Raw genomic sequence first — 21,340 nt, 5'->3', positions numbered from 1 at the left:
CATGTTATCACTCCATTTGACATGTTTTATTGGTTTCAAGGAGCTGGCATCGCCTACCTAGTGACTGAAACACTACAATTGTGTTTACAGTTTTATTATTGGAAGCTCTACCTTATTTTTATTTTACACAGAACAATCCTCAGCCACTCTCACCTTCTGCTCCACACCCCTTCACTGACAGGCTCCCCTGGGGTAATACTCTGTGATGTAACTCCCCAGGGGTAATACTCTGTGCTGTATCTCCTCTGGGGTAATACTCTGTGTTGTAACTCCCCTGGGGTAATACTCTGTGATGTAACTCCCCTGGGGTAATACTCTGTGCTGTAACTCCCCTGGGGTCATACTCTGTGCTGTAACTCCCCTGGGGTAATACTCTGTGATGTAACTCCCCAGGGGTAATACTCTGTGCTGTATCTCCCCTGGGGTCATACTCTGTGATGTAACTCCCCAGGGGTAATACTCTGTGCTGTATCTCCCCTGGGGTAATACTCTGTGTTGTAACTCCCCTGGGGTCATACTCTGTGCTGTAACTCCCCTGGGGTAATACTCTGTGAGGTAACTCCCCAGGGGTAATACTCTCTGATGTAACTCCTCTGAGGTCATACTCTGTGCTGTAACTCCTCTGAGGTCATACTCTGTGCTGTAACTCCTCTGAGGTCATACTCTGTGCTGTAACTCCTCTGAGGTCATACTCTGTGCTGTAACTCCTCTGGGGTAATACTCTGTGCTGTAACTCCCCTGGGGTAATACTCTCTGATGTAACTCCTCTGAGGTCATACTCTGTGCTGTAACTCCTCTGTGGTCATACTCTGTGCTGTAACTCCTCTGAGGTCATACTCTGTGCTGTAACTCCTCTGGGGTAATACTCTGTGCTGTAACTCCTCTGAGGTCATACTCTGTGCTGTAACTCCTCTGGGGTAATACTCTGTGCTGTAACTCCTCTGAGGTCATACTTTGTGCTGTAACTCCTCTGAGGTCATACTCTGTGCTGTAACTCCTCTAAGATCATACTCTGTGCTGTAACTCCTCTGAGGTCGTACTCTGTGCTGTAACTCCTTTGAGGTCGTACTCTGTGCTGTAACTCCTCTGAGGTCATACTCTGTGATGTAACTCCTCTGAGGCCATACTCTGTGCTGTAACTCCTCTGAGGTCATACTCGTTTCAGTAAGTAACTGCTGAAGCCTGCACTTTGAACCATGAGAGATTTACCTGCCTTTTACTCGTGTTAGTGCTTTATTGGGACTACAGGTAGCCTACTGGTTAGAGCGTTTGGCCAGTAACCAAAAGGTGGCTGAATCAAATCCCTGAGCTGACAAGGTAAAAATCTGTCGTTCTGCCCCTCAACAAGGCAGTTAACCCCACTGTTTTCCGGTAGGCTATCATTGTAAATAAGAACTGACTTGCCTAGTTAGCACGAGGAAGATAATCTGAACCTTAGCAGCAAGAGGAAGGTATTCCGAACCCTAGCAGCTCGAGGAAGGTATTCTGAACCTTTTCAGCTCGAGGAATGTATTCTGAACCTTTTCAGCTCGAGGAATGTATTCTGAACCTTTTCAGCTCGAGGAAGGTATTCTGAACCTTTTCAGCTCGAGGAAGGTATTCTGAACATTTTCAGCTCGAGGAATGTATTCTGAACCCTAGCAGCTCGAGGAAGGTATTCTGAACCCTAGCAGCTCGAGGAAGGTATTCTGAACCTTTTCAGCTCGAGGAAGGTATTCTGAACCTTTTCAGCTCGAGGAAGGTATTCTGAACCTTTTCAGCTCGAGGAATGTATTCTGAACCCTAGCAGCTCGAGGAATGTATTCTGAACCCTAGCAGCTCGAGGAAGGTATTCTGAACCTTTTCAGCTCGAGGAAGGTATTCTGAACCTTTTCAGCTCGAGGAAGGTATTCTGAACCTTTTCAGCTCGAGGAATGTATTCTGAACCCTAGCAGCTCGAGGAAGGTATTCTGAACCCTAGCAGCTCGAGGAAGGTATTCTGCACCTTTTCAGCTCGAGGAAGGTATTCTGAACCTTTCCCGTACTGCTCTCTCTGATGTCAAACAGTATGTCTCACTTACCACATTTAATGAGGGCTGCTTCTCCTTTAGTTGTACCATTCTAACATCCACTATAATTTTAATATTTCATAGTTATAAACGCCTAAGGCCTAACTCCTAGGGGGAAAGCACATGCCATAGTATGACAATAAAAACCAACCATTTAAAATGTTTTTATCACTTCTATAGGGAGCGGCTTCACCTGTGTTTGATTGCCTGCAAGATCTATTAATGATAATAACATACTTGTTTTCGTCTCTGTGGTGAGATTGACAAGACACTTCTATCTCAGCAGTAAGTCACTTTAACGAGTCTGGAAATACCACGCCCATCCACAGTCACAAGAGTTATAGCTGCCTGAATGAGAGGGGTATTTTAGCCCCTACAGAGGCTGATAGGAAGAAACATGCAGGAGAGGCTTTTTGTATCTAACCTTATACTTAATCCTGACCCTGACCTTTGTTGACATCAAATCAAATGTATTTATATAGCCCTTCTTACATCAGCTGATATCTTAAAGTGCTGTACAGAAACCCAGCCTAAAACCCCAAACAGCAAGCAATGCAGGTGTAGAAGCACGGTAAGGTAGTGGACTTACTTTCGCGTGAACATAATAGCACAATGCTCTGCAGAGATGTAGTACCACAGGTGTCCATGGTCTGAGACCATACAAATCCCTTTAGAGCATTTTGATGTGCCTTGTCCAACGGAAGTCTCCCATAATTTGGAGACAGGGAGGTGAAATGAAGTCAATCTGATCAGAATGCCTCCTTCACTAGAGGTGTAATTGTGGTCCTGAACCCAGATGCAGTGTAGAGCTGATCTGGGATTACTCTTGTTCATGAGAGTCCAGGTACAGTTAGGCCTATTGCAAGGTATTTACTACAGCCATTAGACATTGAGAAGGTAAACAGGGACACTAAGATACTACAGTCATTAGACATTGAAAGGGTATACAGGAACATTAGGAAGTATTTGATGATTATTTACATTCATCCACATTAGACACAATATCTCATGTTGAAGCCTGTAAAGTATCTGTACTACATTTCCATGTACATTTTAGTCATTTAGCAGATGCTCTTATCCAGAGCAACTTACAGTTAGAAAAATTCATCTTAAGATAGCTAGCTGGTACAACCACATATAACAGTAAGTATATTTTTCCTCCATAGCAATCAGCAAAGTCAGAGCTAGTACGGGGGGGGGGCAAAGTCAGAGCTAGTACGGGGGGGGGGCAAAGTCAAAGCTAGTACGGGGGGGGGGGGCAAAGTCAGAGCTAGTACGGGGGGGGGGGCAAAGTCAGAGCTAGTACGGGGGGGGGGCAAAGTCAGAGCTAGTACGGGGGGGGGGCAAAGTCAGAGCTAGTACGGGGGGGGGGGCAAAGTCAGAGCTAGTACGGGGGGGGGGAAAGTCAGAGCTAGTACGGGGGGGGGGGCAAAATCAGAGCTAGTACGGGGGGGGGGCAAAGTCAGAGCTAGTACGGGGGGGGGGCAAAGTCAGAGCTAGTACGGGGGGGGGGGCAAAATCAGAGCTAGTACGGGGGGCAAAGTCAGAGCTAGTACGGGGGGGGGGGGAAGTCAGAGCTAGTACGGGGGGGGGGGGGAAAGTCAGAGCTAGTACGGGGGGGGGGGCAAAATCAGAGCTAGTACGGGGGGCAAAGTCAGAGCTAGTACGGGGGGCAAAGTCAGAGCTAGTACGGGGGGGAAAGTCAGAGCTAGTACGGGGGGGAAAGTCAGAGCTAGTACAGGGGGGAAAGGTTAAGTGTGAATATTAGTTCACAAAAGGGGGGTTGCTGTGAGATTGTTTAAGTTTCAGATATTTTAGGAAGATGGACAGGGACTCTGCTGCCTTATCTTCAGGGGGAAGCTGGTTTCCACCATTGTGGTGCCAGGTCAGAGAATAGCTTGGACTGGGCTGAGTGGGCGCTGTCCTCCCGTAGGGGTGGGAGGGCAAAGACACCAGAGGTGTCAGAATGGAGTGCTAAGGATGGGGTGTAGGTTTTGAGCATAGCCTGAAGGTAGGGAGGTGCAGTTCCTCAGTAGGCAAGTACCATGGTCTTGCAGTGGAAGTATACCCTTGACTATTTTGAGCATAAAATATACACAAATAAATACCATTTAGTGAATGCTTTTATCCAAAGTGACCAGCAGTGTTACTTATTAGACCTGAACACCATGTGTGGACAATAGGGCCTATGCTTTAGAATGTTCAGTTAACGGTAGAACTCCAAAATGCTGGCGGAGGTGTGAGATGCAATGATTCATTCAGACCGCAACAAAACAGTTCCTCCATTTTAATAGTACATATTCCGCCAGAGGCTCATTTTGCTCAAATAATCACTCTAGCTTTTCTCAGTAAAACCTGCCAAGTATCTGGAGATGAACTGAATTTGAGCTGGGCTCTCAATGAAACAAGAGCAACATACCGTACCAAAAGGCAACCTAACTTGTCACATGTCATAGCTGAGAAGATCTTCTAAGATCCTGTGACAGGCTGATTCCCATCTACTATCTTGGAAGAATGTTAACAACAATAGGTGCACAGAGATAATGAATACAATTAAATAAAATGGTGTGACCTGATTTTAACGACCATGGTGCCAAAGCTAGTGCCTCCACTACAGATTACGATTCTACAGTCATTAGACATTGAGAGGGTATACAGGAACATTAAGATGCTACAGTCATTAGACATTGATAGGGTATATAGGGACATTAAGATGCTACAGTCATTAGACATTGATAAGGTATACAGGGACATTAAGATGCTACAGTCATTAGACATTGATAGGGTATACAGGGACATTAAGATGCTACAGTCATTAGACATTGAGAGGGTATACAGGAACATTAAGATGCTACAGTCATTAGACATTGATAGGGTATACAGGGACATTAAGATGCTACAGTCATTAGACATTGAGAGGGTATACAGGAACATTAAGATGCTACAGTCATTAGACATTGAGAGGGTATACAAGCATTCAAATCCAATTGTATTTGTCACATGAGCTGAGTAAAATGCTTACTTATAAGCCCTTAACCAACAATGCAGTTCAAGAAATAGAGTTAAGAAAATAATTACTAAATAAACTAAAGTAAAAAATAAAATAAAAAGTAACACAATAACATTACATAACAATAACGAGGCTATATACAGTGGTTACCGGTACCAAGTAAATGTGCGGAGGGATAGGTTAGTCAAGGTAATTGGTACATGTAGGTAGGGGTAAAGTGACCATGCATAGATAATAAACAGGTACGTTTGCATGCAAGCATACTGTAAAGACCATGCAGACCTTTTCAATTGACATGGCATTGACACTGATATGACATTGACAGTGTCTCTATCACGTTGCACTTTTCTGACAGTACCATGCTTGGGAGAAAAATGTCTGTGTAAGCCCTCTGTAGGTGACGGCATGAAGGGTGTGTCCCGCCCATAGTTCACTTGCACCCTGCGGACATTCTAGGTGTACTACGGAGAAAGGGATGTCTCCACCTCTGGCTTAATAAGTCTGAACAAGTATTTCCTTCTCGTTTTCACTACCGCTGTCCTTTCTTCCAAACTGCCAATGCGATACTCTGCCATGTTTAAGCTTCCCATTTTTGCACAATAAACCAACTTAAAGTGCATTTAGTAACCCAGAAATAGCCTTTAAGGTATAGGACCATTTACAGTATAATAACAAACCGCTGAATGTTGCATATAGTGTGACTTCCCCAAAAACGTTTCAAGATGTTAGCGTCTTTTGGCACCAAAGCGGTAGGTGGTATGCTTTCCCATTGCAGCCTATACAGTAGCAGGGCTAGACACAGAAGACCCATTGCAGCCTATAGAGTAGCAGGGCTAGACACAGAAGACCCATTGCAGCCTATACAGTAGCAGGGCTAGACACAGAAGACCCATTGCAGCCTATACAGTAGCAGGGCTAGACACAAAAGACAGCCAATGCCAATGCTATAGATCCCTTCAAACTCAACTCTGTACCTCAAAGCCAGTTCCGCTACATTTTTTCATTGTTCCCCTCTAATCAGGGACTGACTTAGACCTGGGACACCAGGTGTGTCCAATGAATTATCGGGTAAAACAGAAAACCAGAAGGTTCCGGACCTAGTAGGGTAAGAGTTGAACACCCCTGCATAGAGGATGACTGGAAGGCTTGGGGCATGCTACCAGCTCACTTTATCATGCTAGCTTCTCTCCTATGCCTTTCACCAGGAGAATATGAGCCAATAAATAAATCAGATGTCTAATAGTAAGGTACTTGTAAAAAAAAAAAAAGAATCCTAGCCTTGTTGTTATTTCTGTTGTCATAATACTGTCAAAGTTCCAGTAAACTGTGAGAAAAGCACCTTCCTTACTTCATAAAAATGTATTCAGAACACTGACAACTCAATCACTCCCCCAGAGTAAATATTTTTCTCTATGCATTATTTCCCTGGTTCTCTCAGCGGATCAAATTACTTACAGTACGGCTGTAGAATCTTAATTTGAGCCAGTTTGCTACAGCAGGAAAATAATCCTGCAACAACAGGAAATATATATCATTGTGTGGATTATAATTATTGTAGGGGTTAATACATTTTTCTTTAGGGCAACTCAAGTCTGACATTTTAGAGTGGAAATTTCAATTAAACATATATATATATATTTTTTGTTGTTAAACTTTAGAGACCTTTTAAACCCTGAATACACTACAAGTTTGCATTTCCCGCGGTGCAGAAAAATTATCAGAAACAAAATAATGATCAAATTAAGATCCTACATCTGTATGTGTCCACACAGCACTGAGCTTACAGTGTTTTGACTTCACAAGGTAACTATAGCAACACAAGGACTACAATTATCAATATATAACTCTTATATTGTCTAAGCCTACAATAAAGTTAGTCTTCTTCTATGCCTTTTCTGCATCCCCTCCTTATCTCCATTGCCCTCCCACAGTTCAGCTCTTTTTCAAACTTTTGTCATTCCCTCAACCAAGATCAAGAGTAACTCCAGAACAACTCCCTGTAACCAAGACAGTAAACATACAAGAGACAGGCTGAGACAGAGGCAGGCAGTTACATTCCTCCTAGCACTGAAACGCCACCTACAGAACTTGTTGTCCAGAATGTAGTGTCATACATTTCTGTCACCCCACTACGGTGTAAGAACAACCCTTACGGTAGTGCTGCAGAGATGAAACCTACAATGTAGTTAGGGATTTATCAATCTGTAAATAAAAATGTCACAGATCCTAACAAACAATGATAAATGTGAACAAAACACTGAACTATTCTTAGGCATTTTGATAGGACCAGTCTCCCGGACGACCAATCCAGTCTGTGTATCCGTGAGTGAGGCATTGAGTAGAGGGAACAGAGAAGTGTTTGTGTTTTCCAGACAGTTGTAGTCTCTGTCTCCGTGGGGATGAGTGAGATGCTAGCCTCTTCTGATGAGAGATTAAGAAGCGTGGTACAGTCTCTTCAGCAAACGTTACACATTCAACAATTCCAACACAACCGGCAGGCTATCCTATCCTATACAGTCCATGCAGATATTAGTCTTTGCTCAATCGTGCAGAGTAGCTGACCTTTTGGATATCACCATGCACAAAACCCCAGATTAAATTATGTGATGAACATTTAGTCTTCAATACACATGAGAAAGTAATGACTCTGAGAAACCTCCCTTCCCCCTCTCCCCCGGAAATAACTGAATGGGTTTGCCATTTCTCTGTGTGTGTACCTGGGTGTGCCGGAAGCCTGATTAGTTTACAGCGGCTACCCGTCTGACGAGCTGGGTCGCTCCGACCCCTCAGCCTGCAGGTGAGAGAACTAGGAGGCAGGCAGATGCTGGGGAGGAGCCCTGTACCATGCAGACCCACCCCTTGAGAGGGAAATATAAGCCAGCCGCCTCCAGAGAGCAGTCACTCAGAGGGACTTGACTTTCCTCTTAGTGAGATCACCTGCTCCACTAATCCTCTCTGTCTCACCATTTCTACTACCCCCATCAGAGGACCAGAACAGCTGCAGCCATGAGCATCAGTTACAAGAGCAGTGGCAGCATGAGCGGAGGCTTCGGCTCCAGCAGAGGATTCAGCTCCGGTGGTGGTGGCGGCGGCGGCGGTAGTGTGAGGAAGAGCTTCTCCAGCTTCTCCTCTTCAGCAGTTCCCATGGGCTCCAGTCGTATGAGCAGCTCGTCGGTTAGACGCTCTGTAGGCGGCAGTGGTGGAGGAGGCTTCGGCCTGGGCGGTGGTGGTGGTGGAGGAGTCTCCAGCTACAGCTACATGAGCGGTGGTGGAGGCATGGGCGGTGGCGGAGGCGGAGGCATGGGCGGTGGCGGCGGCGGTGGAGGCTTCGGCCTGGGCGGCGGTGGTGGAGGCTTTGGCCTGGGCGGAGGAGGTGGAGGCGTCGGCATGGGTGGTGGCGGTGGAGGCTATGGCATGGGCGGCGGCGGTGGAGGCTTCGGCATGGGTGGCGGCGGCGGCGGCGGCTTCGCCCCAATCACAGCTGTCACAGTCAACACAAGCCTGCTAGCCCCCCTCAACCTGGCGATCGACCCCAACATCCAGACCGTCCGTACCCAAGAGAAAGAACAGATCAAGGGTCTCAACAACCGCTTCGCCTCCTTCATTGACAAGGTCAGTACTGTTCTATTCTCTGAAAGCCCTTCCGTCTAACAGGATGTTAAAAGTATTAAGTATGCCATAACTATGGGCCTGTCTAAGTAAATGAAATATACTGCATTGATCATCATCTACCATATGCCAGCATAGACAGGATGCATATACAGTATACTACAAATCAGATACTGCAAAGAGATACTGAGAAGTATCTGCAATAGTAATTGATGGCTGGGATATTGTTTTATGGTACAGGTTGCAAATAGCACACTTGAATAGCTGCAAGACTGTGTCTGTTGTACGCTATTGTAAGGCTCATTAAATATTTCACAGCCACTCATTATGCAACACCCCGAAATCCTAACCATATAGGAACCAGTTAGGACTGGCTGTGAAAACAAATACACTGAATGCTGTAGTGGCTGCATCCTTTGCCTTAAAGTATAAACATGGGGCTTATCCTTTACCTTAATGTATAGACGGGCATATACTCTACCTTAATGTAGAAACAAGGGTGTATCCTTTACCTTAATGTATAAACAGGGGCATATCACCTTGTCACAGGTGGTCAAAGTTCCAATGTGCAGCCTGTTGCATTGAAACTGAAAGCACATCACTGCTTGAGTAGTTTTGTTAGACTGTAATTGCCCTGGCTCTGTGAGTTAGAGGGGAGTGAGTTTGGAAACCCTAGCCCAGGCGGATCCTATAACCACGGGCCCACTCTGAGTGGAGTGAGGGATCAGGTTATAGCCCCATTCCCATGGCAGCAGGAAGGGACTCACTGGCTTTCAATAGAATGCTATGTCTCTGATGGTGCACCTGAGAGTTTCTCCTCTCTCCCATCTCTCCCTCAGAACTGGCAGAGACACACCTGCACATGTTTGAAGTTAATATGGCTAATAATATACTTTTTCAATCTGTCTGAAACAGCAAGTTGTGTTAGAGGTTGTTCCTAAATACTTTAATATTTCAGACTACGACGGTATGGACAATAGTGAAGATCTGACATCTTCTCAAGGGAGTGATAGAAATCACCTAGCCTCACCCTGTTAGTGAAAATGCATCTTTTCATCTTTTCACAGACACAGAACTGCTTTTTTTCTGGACGGTTGAACAGATCAAATTCAGTCATCTCATTTGTCTTTCTTCTGTAAAACATTTGTATTTAATAAACCCTTAATTCCATAACTCAACCAAATGTAAATCAATGAATACTTTGCCAAGTGGGTTGTTTTACCCAAACAGGACAGTAAATGCCCTCAGGCAGGTAATTCTCAGATTCTGTAGAATAATGTCTTATAATTACAGGGTGTGGCAGCAGGCAAGTTCATTCACTAGGCTATTCCACCTCAGGCTAAGGCGGGGCAACCCAGCCATATCTGCTGGGGCTTGCCATTGGTGATAATAAGGGAGGATTGGCTCGGGTGTGGCAGGCTAAGACTCCCTCCCTCCTCAGGGATGTGCAGCCTCGCCCATGTACCTCACATGGAAGGAATCTTCTGTAAGCAGGAAACTGTTGAAACTTGTTCAGGTTATGGCAAGTCAAGGCAACATGACCTCAATAGAACAGAACACACTTATAGTACAGAGAGATATAAAGTGGATGGATGTCTTCCTGTCCGCCCCAGCCCTGAGGGAAGAACTCAGCTCAGTACCTGCCAACAGGGGTCCACAGAGGGCTGTGTGTGCAAGTCAGTCCTTTTATACAAAGGTGTAGGAGAATGGCAGCTTTGTCTGAGACTCAATAAACAGCTACAAGCATACCGTCTTCATTAACTAAGTGAATGCAAGTCTTGAAACACAAAATAAATACACAAGTTAACGTTGCCAGGGAGATGTTACCAAGGCAACTCATATGGCAATGCATATCAATCAATTAAATGTATTTATAAAGCCCTTTTTATATCAGCTATAAAGAAACCCAGCCTAAAACCCCAAACAGCAAGAAATACAGATGTAGAAGCACGGTGGCTTCTACATCACATGATACAAGGTGATATAATATTACGTAACCCGGATTGGTATTCTGTAGTGGAAGATGTGTGCAACCCTGGTTGTAGTTGTAAATATGACACCTGATTGTAACTGTTCTATTTGCATCACAACACACAGGTACGCTTCCTGGAACAGCAGAACAAGATGCTGGAGACCAAGTGGAGCCTCCTGCAGGACCAGACCACCACCCGCTCCAACATCGACGCCATGTTCGAGGCCTATATCGCAAACCTGCGCAGACAGCTGGACGGCCTGGGAGGAGAGAAGGTCAAGCTGGAAGGAGAGCTGATGAACATGCAGGGTCTGGTGGAGGACTTCAAGAACAAGTGAGTTTGACACCAGACATTGTATGGATGCTCTAACTGTCCTAAATGCTGAACCCATATAACCATATGCAATGTGTTTTTGTAGATATGAAGATGAAATCAACAAGCGTGCCTCAGTGGAGAATGAGTTTGTCCTCCTCAAGAAGGATGTTGATGGCGCCTACATGAACAAGGTTGAGCTGGAGGCCAGGGTTGACTCCCTTCAGGATGAGATCAACTTCCTCAGGGCCATCTATGAAGCGGTGAGGACCATGTCAAAATACAATAAGCTTTACATTTGAAAAAAAAATATCCACATTATGGCTTTCCTGACTTCCTCCTATCTCCTTCTTTCTCTCCAGGAGCTGAGTGAGTTGCAGGGACAGATCAAGGACACCTCAGTGGTGGTTGAGATGGACAACAGCCGTAACCTGGACATGGACTCCATTGTGGCTGAAGTGCGTGCCCAGTATGAGGACATCGCCAACCGCAGCAGAGCCGAGGCCGAGTCATGGTACAAGCAGAAGGTATGAGGAGACTTCAGTATATTTCTATCACAGTAGGTTGGTGGCAACCTTTATTGGGGAGGATGGGTGCGTAGTAATGGCAGGAGTGGAATGATTGGAATGGTATCAAATACATCAAACACATGGTTTGATGCCATTCCATTCGCTCCGTTCCCCTCAGCAGCCTCCACTGATTTCTATAGATTTCCTTTAATTAGGTACAGTACATAATAACATATAGGCTTCACACTGACTCATGCCTGGGCCAATCCTCTATTCCTCCAGTTTGAAGAGATGCAGTCCTCTGCAGGACAACATGGTGATGATCTGCGAAACACCAAGGCAGAGATGGCCGAGCTGAACCGCATGATCAGCCGTCTCCAAAACGAGATCGAAAACGTCAAAGGACAGGTACAGTAGGTTGGCAAATGATGGCCAATTCAAAATAGTATCATGTCTGGCACGACACTAATATTCCATTAAGTGAAAATATCAATCTGATTTCTGATCTTGTCTTTCTTTTACCCTGTAGCGTGCCAACTTGGAGAACCAGATCGCCGAGGCTGAGGAGCGCGGGGAGATGGCGGTGAAGGACGCCAAGCTCCGCATCAAGGACCTGGAGGAAGCCCTCCAGAGAGCCAAGCAGGACATGGCCCGGCAGGTGCGCGAGTACCAGGAGCTGATGAACGTCAAACTTGCCCTGGACATTGAGATCGCCACCTACAGGAAACTACTGGAAGGAGAGGAGAGCAGGTAATTACACGATCAAATAAAGAGATAGTGAAACAAAATGTACCAAATGCATGGATAGGAAAGGTAAAGGCTAAACACAAGTAATTGAAAATCTTTTAATTGAAGTCAGCTCTTTCACTGTAGTATATGCTTAGTGATCATGTCAACTAATCTATGAATCTCTTCAAAGGATTACCGGAGGTGGAACTGGAGGTGGAATTGCAACCATCCACGTACAGACCTCCAGCAGCGGCGGTGGTGGCGGCGGCGGTAAGAACCTCATACATATGCATTTAAATTCAGTTAGACAAGAAAATGATAACAGTGAAGACATTCTGTCTGATTAGTCCAAGTACTGACTTCGTCCCTTCCATCTTCCTCTCCCAGGCTCCGGCGGTGGATTCGGCATGGGTGGTGGTGGTGGAGGCGGTGGAGGTGGCTTCGGATATGGAGGTGGCAGTGGCATGTCCATGAAAAGCAGCAGCGGCTTCGGCATGAGCAGCGGTGGTGGCGGTGGATTCGGCATGAGCGGCGGTGGCGGCGGCGGCAGTGGCTACGGCATGAGCGGCGGCGGTGGTAGTGTCTCCATGTCCCGTTCCTCCATGACCTCCTCATCCAGACGCTTCTAAACACAGAAGTCTGTCTGGCTGTCCCCACCTCCCCCTCACCTCCTCCTCTCCCTCTCTTCCTCGACAACCAAAGCAAGTTACAAACTCCTCTTGTCACATGCAGGCACAGAGCATCTATTGATCTACACTATAACCCAGGGTGGTTTGACCCCCTTCTTAGCTGCGTATGCCCCATAGTTACTGGCTGATAGGAAATACTGGATGCACATCAGAGGATGCACTTTGAATACAGCTGACAGATCTTTTCCAGCCCAATATTTCATGTGATTTATTCCTGCGCTGAGTATCCTGTCCCTCACAGATTCAGAACATACACCAACAAAGATGGAGGCAGAGAGATAGTAAGAACCGGCAGCAGAGAAGTGAGTCTGCTCACTCTACATTCAGCCTGGCTGTCTTTTAGTTGCTGGATGGTGCCTGTCATGGAGACACAATATTGGTTGACAGTGCTGTGACAGTGCATCTTCATAAGGCAACAGTAGGTTCCCTTTGCACACATAGCCTCCAAATGGGCCTGGCAGAGAGGTGCCATGCTGTTCACTCAATGTTGAGACAGTTAACAAGTACAGAGAACACCCCCCCCCTCCCAACCCCCCACCCCCACTGCTTCGCTGCCCCCATATTGCTATGCATTGTGGGGAATGCCAGGAGATCAACATAAGCAGCCATACTAAAGTGTCGCCCTTTGCTCTGAGGTAAATAATCTAGCATTAACTCTTAACTCTCCCTGTCATAGGGACAATGGGTTCTCCACTGATGTTTGCAAACATTGTTTTTCTTTTCATTCTGACTGGTACACCCAGATTTATTGAATGTTATTGATCATGTACAACCAAAACATTGTGAATAAATCGGAGTTCTATAAAATACTTGTGTTCACTCTCTCTTCTTACTATATCTGTTCTACATAGACACAATGACATTACTGACAGGGCTGATAGGGTTACTAAAAGCAACCACACTTTTAAAGTTCACAAAGAGTTAACTTACTTGTAAATTAACTCTTTGTATTTGTATTGGTATTCACAGCTGAGTTTGAAAAGGCCATTGACAAAGCACAACTAGAATTGATATATAAATGCCTGGACTATTTCAATTTTGGAGATTCTCTTATAAAATGGGTTAAAGTTAAGTATAGTAACCCCAGGTGTAAAATAGTAAATAATGGCTACTTCTCAGAAAGTATTAAACTGTCAAGAGGAGTGAAACAAGGTTGTCCATTATCGGCATATGTGTTTATTATGACCATTGAAATGCTAGCTATTAAAATTAGATACAACAATAATATCAATGGGATAGAAATGTTTATTTTACCGTTATTTAACTTGGCAAGTTAGTTAAGAACAAATTCTTATTTTCAATGACATGCCTAGGAACAGTGGGTAACTGCCTTGTTCAGGGTCAGAATGACAAATTTATACCTTATGAGCTCAGGGATTCAATCTAGCAAACTTTCGGTTATTGGCCCAACACTCTAACCACTAGGCTACCTGCTGCCACAGGCTTAAAAACAAAGTGGTCATGTTTTCTTTTAAATCTGCAATTTGGAACCCTACACAGCCTCAAAGAGGATCTAGATAATCCCTCTCACCTCTCTGGATACACCTTAGCCAAATACATTTAAACTCAGTTTTTCACAATTCCTGACATTTAATCCTAGTAAAAATGCTGTCTTAGGTCAGTTAGGATCACCACTTTATTTTAACATTGTCTAATGTCAGAATAATTGTAGAGAGAATGATTTATTTCAGCTTTTATTTCTTTCATTACATTCCCAGTGGGTCAGAAGTTTACATACACTCAATTAGTATTTGGTAGCATTTCCTTTAAATTGTTTAACTTGGGTCAAACATTTCGGGTAGCCTTCCACAAGCTTCCCACAATAAGTTGGGTGAATTTTGGCCCATTCCTCCTGACAGAGCTGGTGAAACTGAGTCAGGTTTGTAGGCCTCCTTCCTCGCACACATTTTTTTAGTTATGCTTGGGGTCATTGTCCATTTGGAAGACCCGTTTGTGACCAAGCTTTAACTTCCTGACTGATGTCTTGAGATGTTGCTTCAATATATCCACATCATTTTCCTACCTCATGATGCCATCTATTTTGTGAAGTGCACCAGTCCCTCCTGCAGCAAAGCACCCCCACAACATGATGCTGCCACCCCTGTGCTTCACGGTTGGGATGGTGTTCATCGGCTTGCAAGCCTCCCCCTTTTTCCTCCAAACATAACGATATCTTTGTCCCCATGTGCAGTTGCAAACAGTAGTCAGACTTTTTTTATGGTGGTTTTGGAGCAGTGGCTTCTTCCTTGCTGAGCGGCCTTTCAGGTTATGTCAATATAGGACTGGTTTTATTGTGGATAAAGATAATTTTGTACCTGTTTCCTCCAGCATCTTCACAAGGTCCTTTGCTGTTGTTCTGGGATTGATTTGCACTTTTCGCACCAAAGTACGTTCATCTCTAGGAGACAGAACGTGTCTCCTTCCTGAGCGGTATGACGGCTGCGTTATCCCAATGTGTTTATACCTGCGTACTATTGTTTGTACAGATGAACGTGGTACCTTCAAGTGTTTGAAATTCAAAAGCCACTTGCACATCTGAGCAATCTTTTTTGCAGCAGTTGAACAAGGTGAAGGAAAGAGCAGTGTTTCCTTTTTTCTTCAGCTTCAGGTGTTTGGAAATTGCTCCCAAGGATGAACCAGACTTGGAGGTCTAAAATGTTTTTTCTGAGGTCTTGGCTGATTTCTTTTGATTTTCCCATGATGTCAAGCAAAGAGGCACTGAGTTTGAAGGTAGGCCTTGAAATACATCCACAGGTACACCTCCAATTGACTCAAATGATGTCAACTAGCCTATCAGAAGCTTCTAAAGCCATGACATCCTTTTCTGGAATTTTCCAAGCTGTTTAAAGGCACAGTCAACTTAGTGAATGTAAACTTCTGACCCACTGGAATTGTGATACAGTGAATTATAAGTGAAATAATCTGTCTGTAAACAAATGTTGGAAAAATTACTTGTGTCTGTAACGCTCGTCCTCCTCCTCGTCTGAAGAGGAGCATGGATCGGACCAAAATGCAGCGTGGGTTGAATACATAATGATTTATTAAAGAAAGACGAACACGAAAAAACACTTGATAAACTACAAAACAATAAACGACGTTAACAGACCTGAACTTGAGAACATATAACAAGAACGCACGAACAGGAAAGAACGCACGAACAGGAAGGAAAACACGAACGAACAAAACAGTCCCGTGTGGCACAAACACTGACACAGGAACAATCACCCACAAACAAACAGTGAGAACAGCCTACCTTAATATGGTTCTCAATCAGAGGAAACGTAAAACACCTGCCCCTGATTGAGAACCATATCAGGCTAATTGAAAATGAACCCAACATAGAAACACATAACATAGAATGCCCACCCAGCTCATGTCCTGACCAACTAAACAAGACTAAACAAAGGAAATAAGGTCAGGAACGTGACAGTACCCCCCCCCCAAGGTGCGGACTCCGGCCGCAAAACCTAAACTAAGGGGCAACACTGGACTGAGGGGCGGCACCGGACTGAGGGGCGGCACCGGACTGAGGGGCGGCTCCGGACTGAGGGGCGGCTCCGGACTGTGGGGCGGCTCCGGACTGAGGGGCGGCTCCGGACTGAGGGGCGGCTCTGGCAGGTCATGGCTGGCTGACGGCTCTGGCAGGTCAGGGCTGGCTGACGGCTCTGGCAGGTCATGGCTGGCTGACGGCTCTGGCAGGTCATGGCTGGCTGACGGCTCTGGCAGGTCATGGCTGGCTGACGGCACTGGCAGGTCATGGCTGGCTGACGGCACTGGCAGGTCATGGCTGGCTGACGGCACTGGCAGGTCATGGCTGGCTGACGGCACTGGCAGGTCATGGCTGGCGGGCGGCTCTGGCTGCTCCTGTCTGGCGGGCGGCTCTGGCTGCTCCTGTCTGGCGGGCGGCTCTGGCTGCTCCTGTCTGGCGGGCGGCTCTGGCTGCTCCTGTCTGGCGGGCGGCTCTGGCTGCTCCTTTCTGGCGGGCAGCTCTGGCTGCTCCTTTCTGGCGTGCAGCTCTGGCTGCTCCTGTCTGGCGGGCGGCTCTAGCGGCTCCTGTCTGGCGGGCGGCTCTAGCGGCTCCTGACTGACGGACGGCTCTAGCGGCTCCTGACTGACGGGCGGCTCTGAAGGCTCAGGACAGACGGGCGGCTTTGAAGGCTCAGGACAGACGGGCGGCTTTGAAGGCTCAGGACAGACGGGCGGCTTTGAAGGCTCAGGACAGACGGGCGGCTTTGAAGGCTCAGGACAGACGGGCAGTTCAGACGGCGCTGGGCAGACAGATAGCGCTGGCGGCACTGGGCAGACGGGCAGTGCAGGCGGCTCTGGGCAGACGGGCAGTGCAGGCGGCACTGGACAGACGGGCAGTGCAGGCGGCACTGGGCAGACGGGCAGTGCAGGCGGAACTGGGCAGACGGCAGACTCTGGCCGGCTGAGGCGCACAGTAGGCCTGGTGCGTGATGCCGGAACTGGAGGTCTGGGCTGGAGACACGCACCACAGGGAGAGTGCGTGGAGGAGGAACAGGGCTCTGGAGACGCACAGGAAGCCTGGTGCGTGGTGTTGGCACTGGTGGTACTGGGCTGGGGCGGGGAGGTGGCGCCGGATATACCGGACCGTGCAGGCGTACTGGCTCCCTTGAGCACCGAGCCTGCCCAACCTTACCTGGTTGAATGCTCCCCGTAGCCCGACCAGTGCGGGGAGGTGGAATAACCCGCACTGGGCTGTGTTGGCGAACCGGGGACACCATGCGTAAGGCTGGTGCCATGTATGCCGGCCCGAGGAGACGCACTGGAGACCAGACGCGTTGACCCGGCTTCATGGCACCTGGCTCAATGCTCAATCTAGCCCGGCCAGTGCGGGGAGGTGGAATAACCCGCACCGGGCTTAGCACACGTACAGGAGACACCGTGCGCTTTACCGCATAACACGGTGTCTGCCCGTACTTTCGCTCTCCACGGTACGCTCGGGGAGTTGGCGCAGGTCTCCTACCTGACTTCGCCACACTCCCTTGTAGCGCCCCCCAAAAAATTTTTTGGGCTGACTCACAGGCTTCCTACCGCGTCGTCGTGCTGCCTCCATTCGCCGGTATCCCTCCTCACACTGCTCCAGAGAATCCCAGACGGGCTCCGGCATTCTCCTTGGGTCGATCGCCCACCTGTCGATCTCCTCCCACGTAGTGTAATCCAGACTCTGCTCCTGCTGCCGCTCCCTGTTACCCCGCTGCTTTGTCCTTGGTTGGTGGGTGATTCTGTAACGCTCGTCCTCCTCCTCGTCTGAAGAGGAGCATGGATCGGACCAAAATGCAGCGTGGGTTGAATACATAATGATTTATTAAAGAAAGACGAACACGAAAAAACACTTGATAAACTACAAAACAATAAACGACGTTAACAGACCTGAACTTGAGAACATATAACAAGAACGCACGAACAGGAAAGAACGCACGAACAGGAAGGAAACCACGAACGAACGAAACAGTCCCGTGTGGCACAAACACTGACACAGGAACAATCACCCACAAACAAACAGTGAGAACAGCCTACCTTAATATGGTTCTCAATCAGAGGAAACGTAAAACACCTGCCCCTGATTGAGAACCATATCAGGCTAATTGAAAATGAACCCAACATAGAAACACATAACATAGAATGCCCACCCAGCTCACGTCCTGACCAACTAAACAAGACTAAACAAAGGAAATAAGGTCAGGAACGTGACAGTGTCATGCACAAAGTAGATGTCCTAACCGACTTTCGACTTCAACTGTATGATAACTGTACCATATTACGTATTGGATAGCAAAAAAATATTACTTTTTCATTACCGTGTAGTTTACCAATAAAAAGGTCTGACGGTGAAGTGGACATACTCGGTATTTACATCCAAAAGAAAGAAACGATCGAACTGCAATACATTTTTACAGAAAGTTATCAAAAATAGATAGGATTTTGCTACCATGGAAAGGTAAATACCTGTGTATTTGTTGAAAAATCACCCTGATTAATTCTTTAGTCATATTCCAGTTGACCTATTTACTTATGGCCCTGACTACACCAAACAACTTGTTTAAAAAAAATATATGAACAAAAATATTACATTGGATTTGGAACAGCAAGAAAGATCAAAAATTAAACGTGACAATTTATATAATGAATATGAATTCGGAGGGCTGAAATTATTAGATAAGAAAGCATTGACCCTCTCACTAAAGGATTCAGTAATACAAAAGTTGTACTTAAATCCTAACGGGTTTTCGAACAGATTAGTAAGAATGGCTCGCGCCGTGTTTAGAAATGGCCTTTTTCCCAATATTCAGATTACAACCTCTGGCATTCCTCATTACGCGCACTTGACACCCATCATTACGCGCACCTGGCATTCATCATTAGGCACACCTGGACTCCGTCACTTCACTGATTACCTCCCCTATATCTGTCACTCCCTTAGTTCCAGTCTCCAGGCAGTATTGACTATGTGTGTCATGTCTATACATGAGTCGTGGTTGTTATAGTGGCATATTGTCTGTTTATTATTAAACTCACCACCTCCACTTGCTTTCTGACTCCCAGCGTACATGCTACAGATCTGTCATGCTCATTGAAAGCAAGTCTAAACAGCGATAGATCTATGCTTCCTGAGTTTTGTTTTTGTGTCTTTTACATTTGGTTTTGTACACCAGCTGAAAATACAACATATTTGTTCATGGGAAATATATGTCAGCGGTTAATATGGTACAATGATTCTCTACATGATTATTTCTTGTTTTGCCACAAAAACTGAAATGAAGCGAACTATTAGAATTTTAGCAACCAGGAAAACAAGATGCCATCAAGAGGTGAACGGCTCTTTGCAATGTCAAAGTGTGAGCTGATTTGTGAAGGATTAGATTTCAAACCACAAAATAGCCAAATGTAATGACACAACGTCAAGGCCTGTAACACAACATAGAGGAATCTATCCTCACTATAATCTAGTTAACCACCAAGTTATTAAAGGGATAGTTCATCCAAATTACAAATTACATTGTTTTCTTACCTTGTGTAAGCAGTCAATGGACAAGGTATGACCGTAGTCCATGCTTTGGTTTTGTTTACCTAGCCACTGTTTCAAAAGCTTCTTTTTAGCATTTGTAGCACAAAATAAATGCAAGTCAATGGTACCTATATTAGCATTTTTATGCTTCATGTCCGAATCATGTAAAAATGTATCGCAACTCATTGAAGTTTCTTATAGATGATATGCTATAAAGAGCAACAATTATAATATAGGTACCAATGACTTGCATTGGATTTGAGCCAAAAATGCAGAAAACTTAGCATTTGAAACAGTGACCAGGTAAAGAAATAAACAAAGCATGATTGCTGTCATACCTTGTCCATTAACTGCTTACAGGGTAAGGAAAACAATAAAATTGTGAAATTTGGATGAACTGTCCCTTTAAATGGGATTTACAATGAATCTGACAGTATTAGATAGTGTGAACTTGTGTTACATCTCTTTACTAAAAAAAAAATATTAACCATGTATGGATGTTTTCTGAGGAAATTAGGATAGCATTCATAGCACCCAAAACAATACAATCAAACATTCATATTGCCTTCTTTTTGGAATGCTAGTGAATCGTTACAGACAAAAGCAGTAGTACTGTTTAATTTAAATTAAATCTGATTCAATTTAAATTAATTTAATCTACTTCAATTTCAGCAGGTGGGATACAGGCAGACAACTTTAACTAACGTAAGACACACGTACATCTACTGTAACAGTGGTGAAAAAAGTACTCAATTATCATACTTACAATAAGCAGACCAGATGGCACAATGTTCTTGTTTTTTTATTTACGGACAGCCAGGGGATGCACTCCAACACTCAGACATAATTTACAAATGCAGTATTTGCGTTTAGTGAGTCCGCAAGATAAGAGGCAGTAGGGATGACAATGCGTTATATTGATAGGCGCGTGAATTGGACCATATTGCTGTCCTGCCTGAACATTCTAAATGTAACAAGTACTTTTGGGTGTCAGGGAAAATGTATGGAGAGAAAAAGTACATTATTTTCTTTAGGAATGTAGTGGAGTGAAGGTAAACGTTGTCAAAAAATATAAATAGAAAAGTACAGATACCCCAAAAAATGACTTAAGTAGTACCCTAAAGTATTTTTACTTATTACCTTAACACCATTACTGTAACAGAACTGAAATGATAACTTGACCTATTTAACCCGTTCACAAAAAAAAGGTCAGCATGAGAACATTATACGTTATACTGAACATGTGCCGTCTACTGTACACTATGTGGATCTACTGATTGAGATTTAGTGTTCTAGCATCAAACATCATTTTTCAGTTAAGATACCAAAACATGCTTCATTCTGGAAAATGCTAATTGAGTCAGAGATGAAAATGTGTTCATAGATGAGATTGATTTGAGGTGTGAGGTTTTACTCAGTCATGATAAAAAA

General features: G+C 45.3%; 1 protein-coding gene across 1 annotated transcript; it reads left to right on the top strand.

Annotated features, from left to right (window-relative positions):
- Positions 1 to 7,991: 7,991 nt before the first annotated feature.
- On the top strand, positions 7,992 to 13,670 carry LOC120058797 (intermediate filament protein ON3-like). The gene is made up of 8 exons (XM_039007532.1): positions 7,992 to 8,670; positions 10,765 to 10,973; positions 11,059 to 11,215; positions 11,315 to 11,479; positions 11,744 to 11,869; positions 11,991 to 12,211; positions 12,381 to 12,460; positions 12,578 to 13,670. Exons 1-8 carry the CDS (start codon positions 8,065 to 8,067, stop codon positions 12,817 to 12,819), a joined length of 1,806 nt encoding a protein of 601 aa, XP_038863460.1. The 5' UTR covers positions 7,992 to 8,064; the 3' UTR covers positions 12,820 to 13,670.
- Positions 13,671 to 21,340: the final 7,670 nt, after the last annotated feature.

The sequence above is a fragment of the Salvelinus namaycush genome, chromosome 14 (assembly GCF_016432855.1).
Source record: "Salvelinus namaycush isolate Seneca chromosome 14, SaNama_1.0, whole genome shotgun sequence".
NCBI classification, from domain to species: Eukaryota; Metazoa; Chordata; class Actinopteri; order Salmoniformes; family Salmonidae; genus Salvelinus; species Salvelinus namaycush.
Note: the sequence above shows the minus strand (reverse complement) of the source record. Positions and strands in the feature narration are given on the sequence as shown.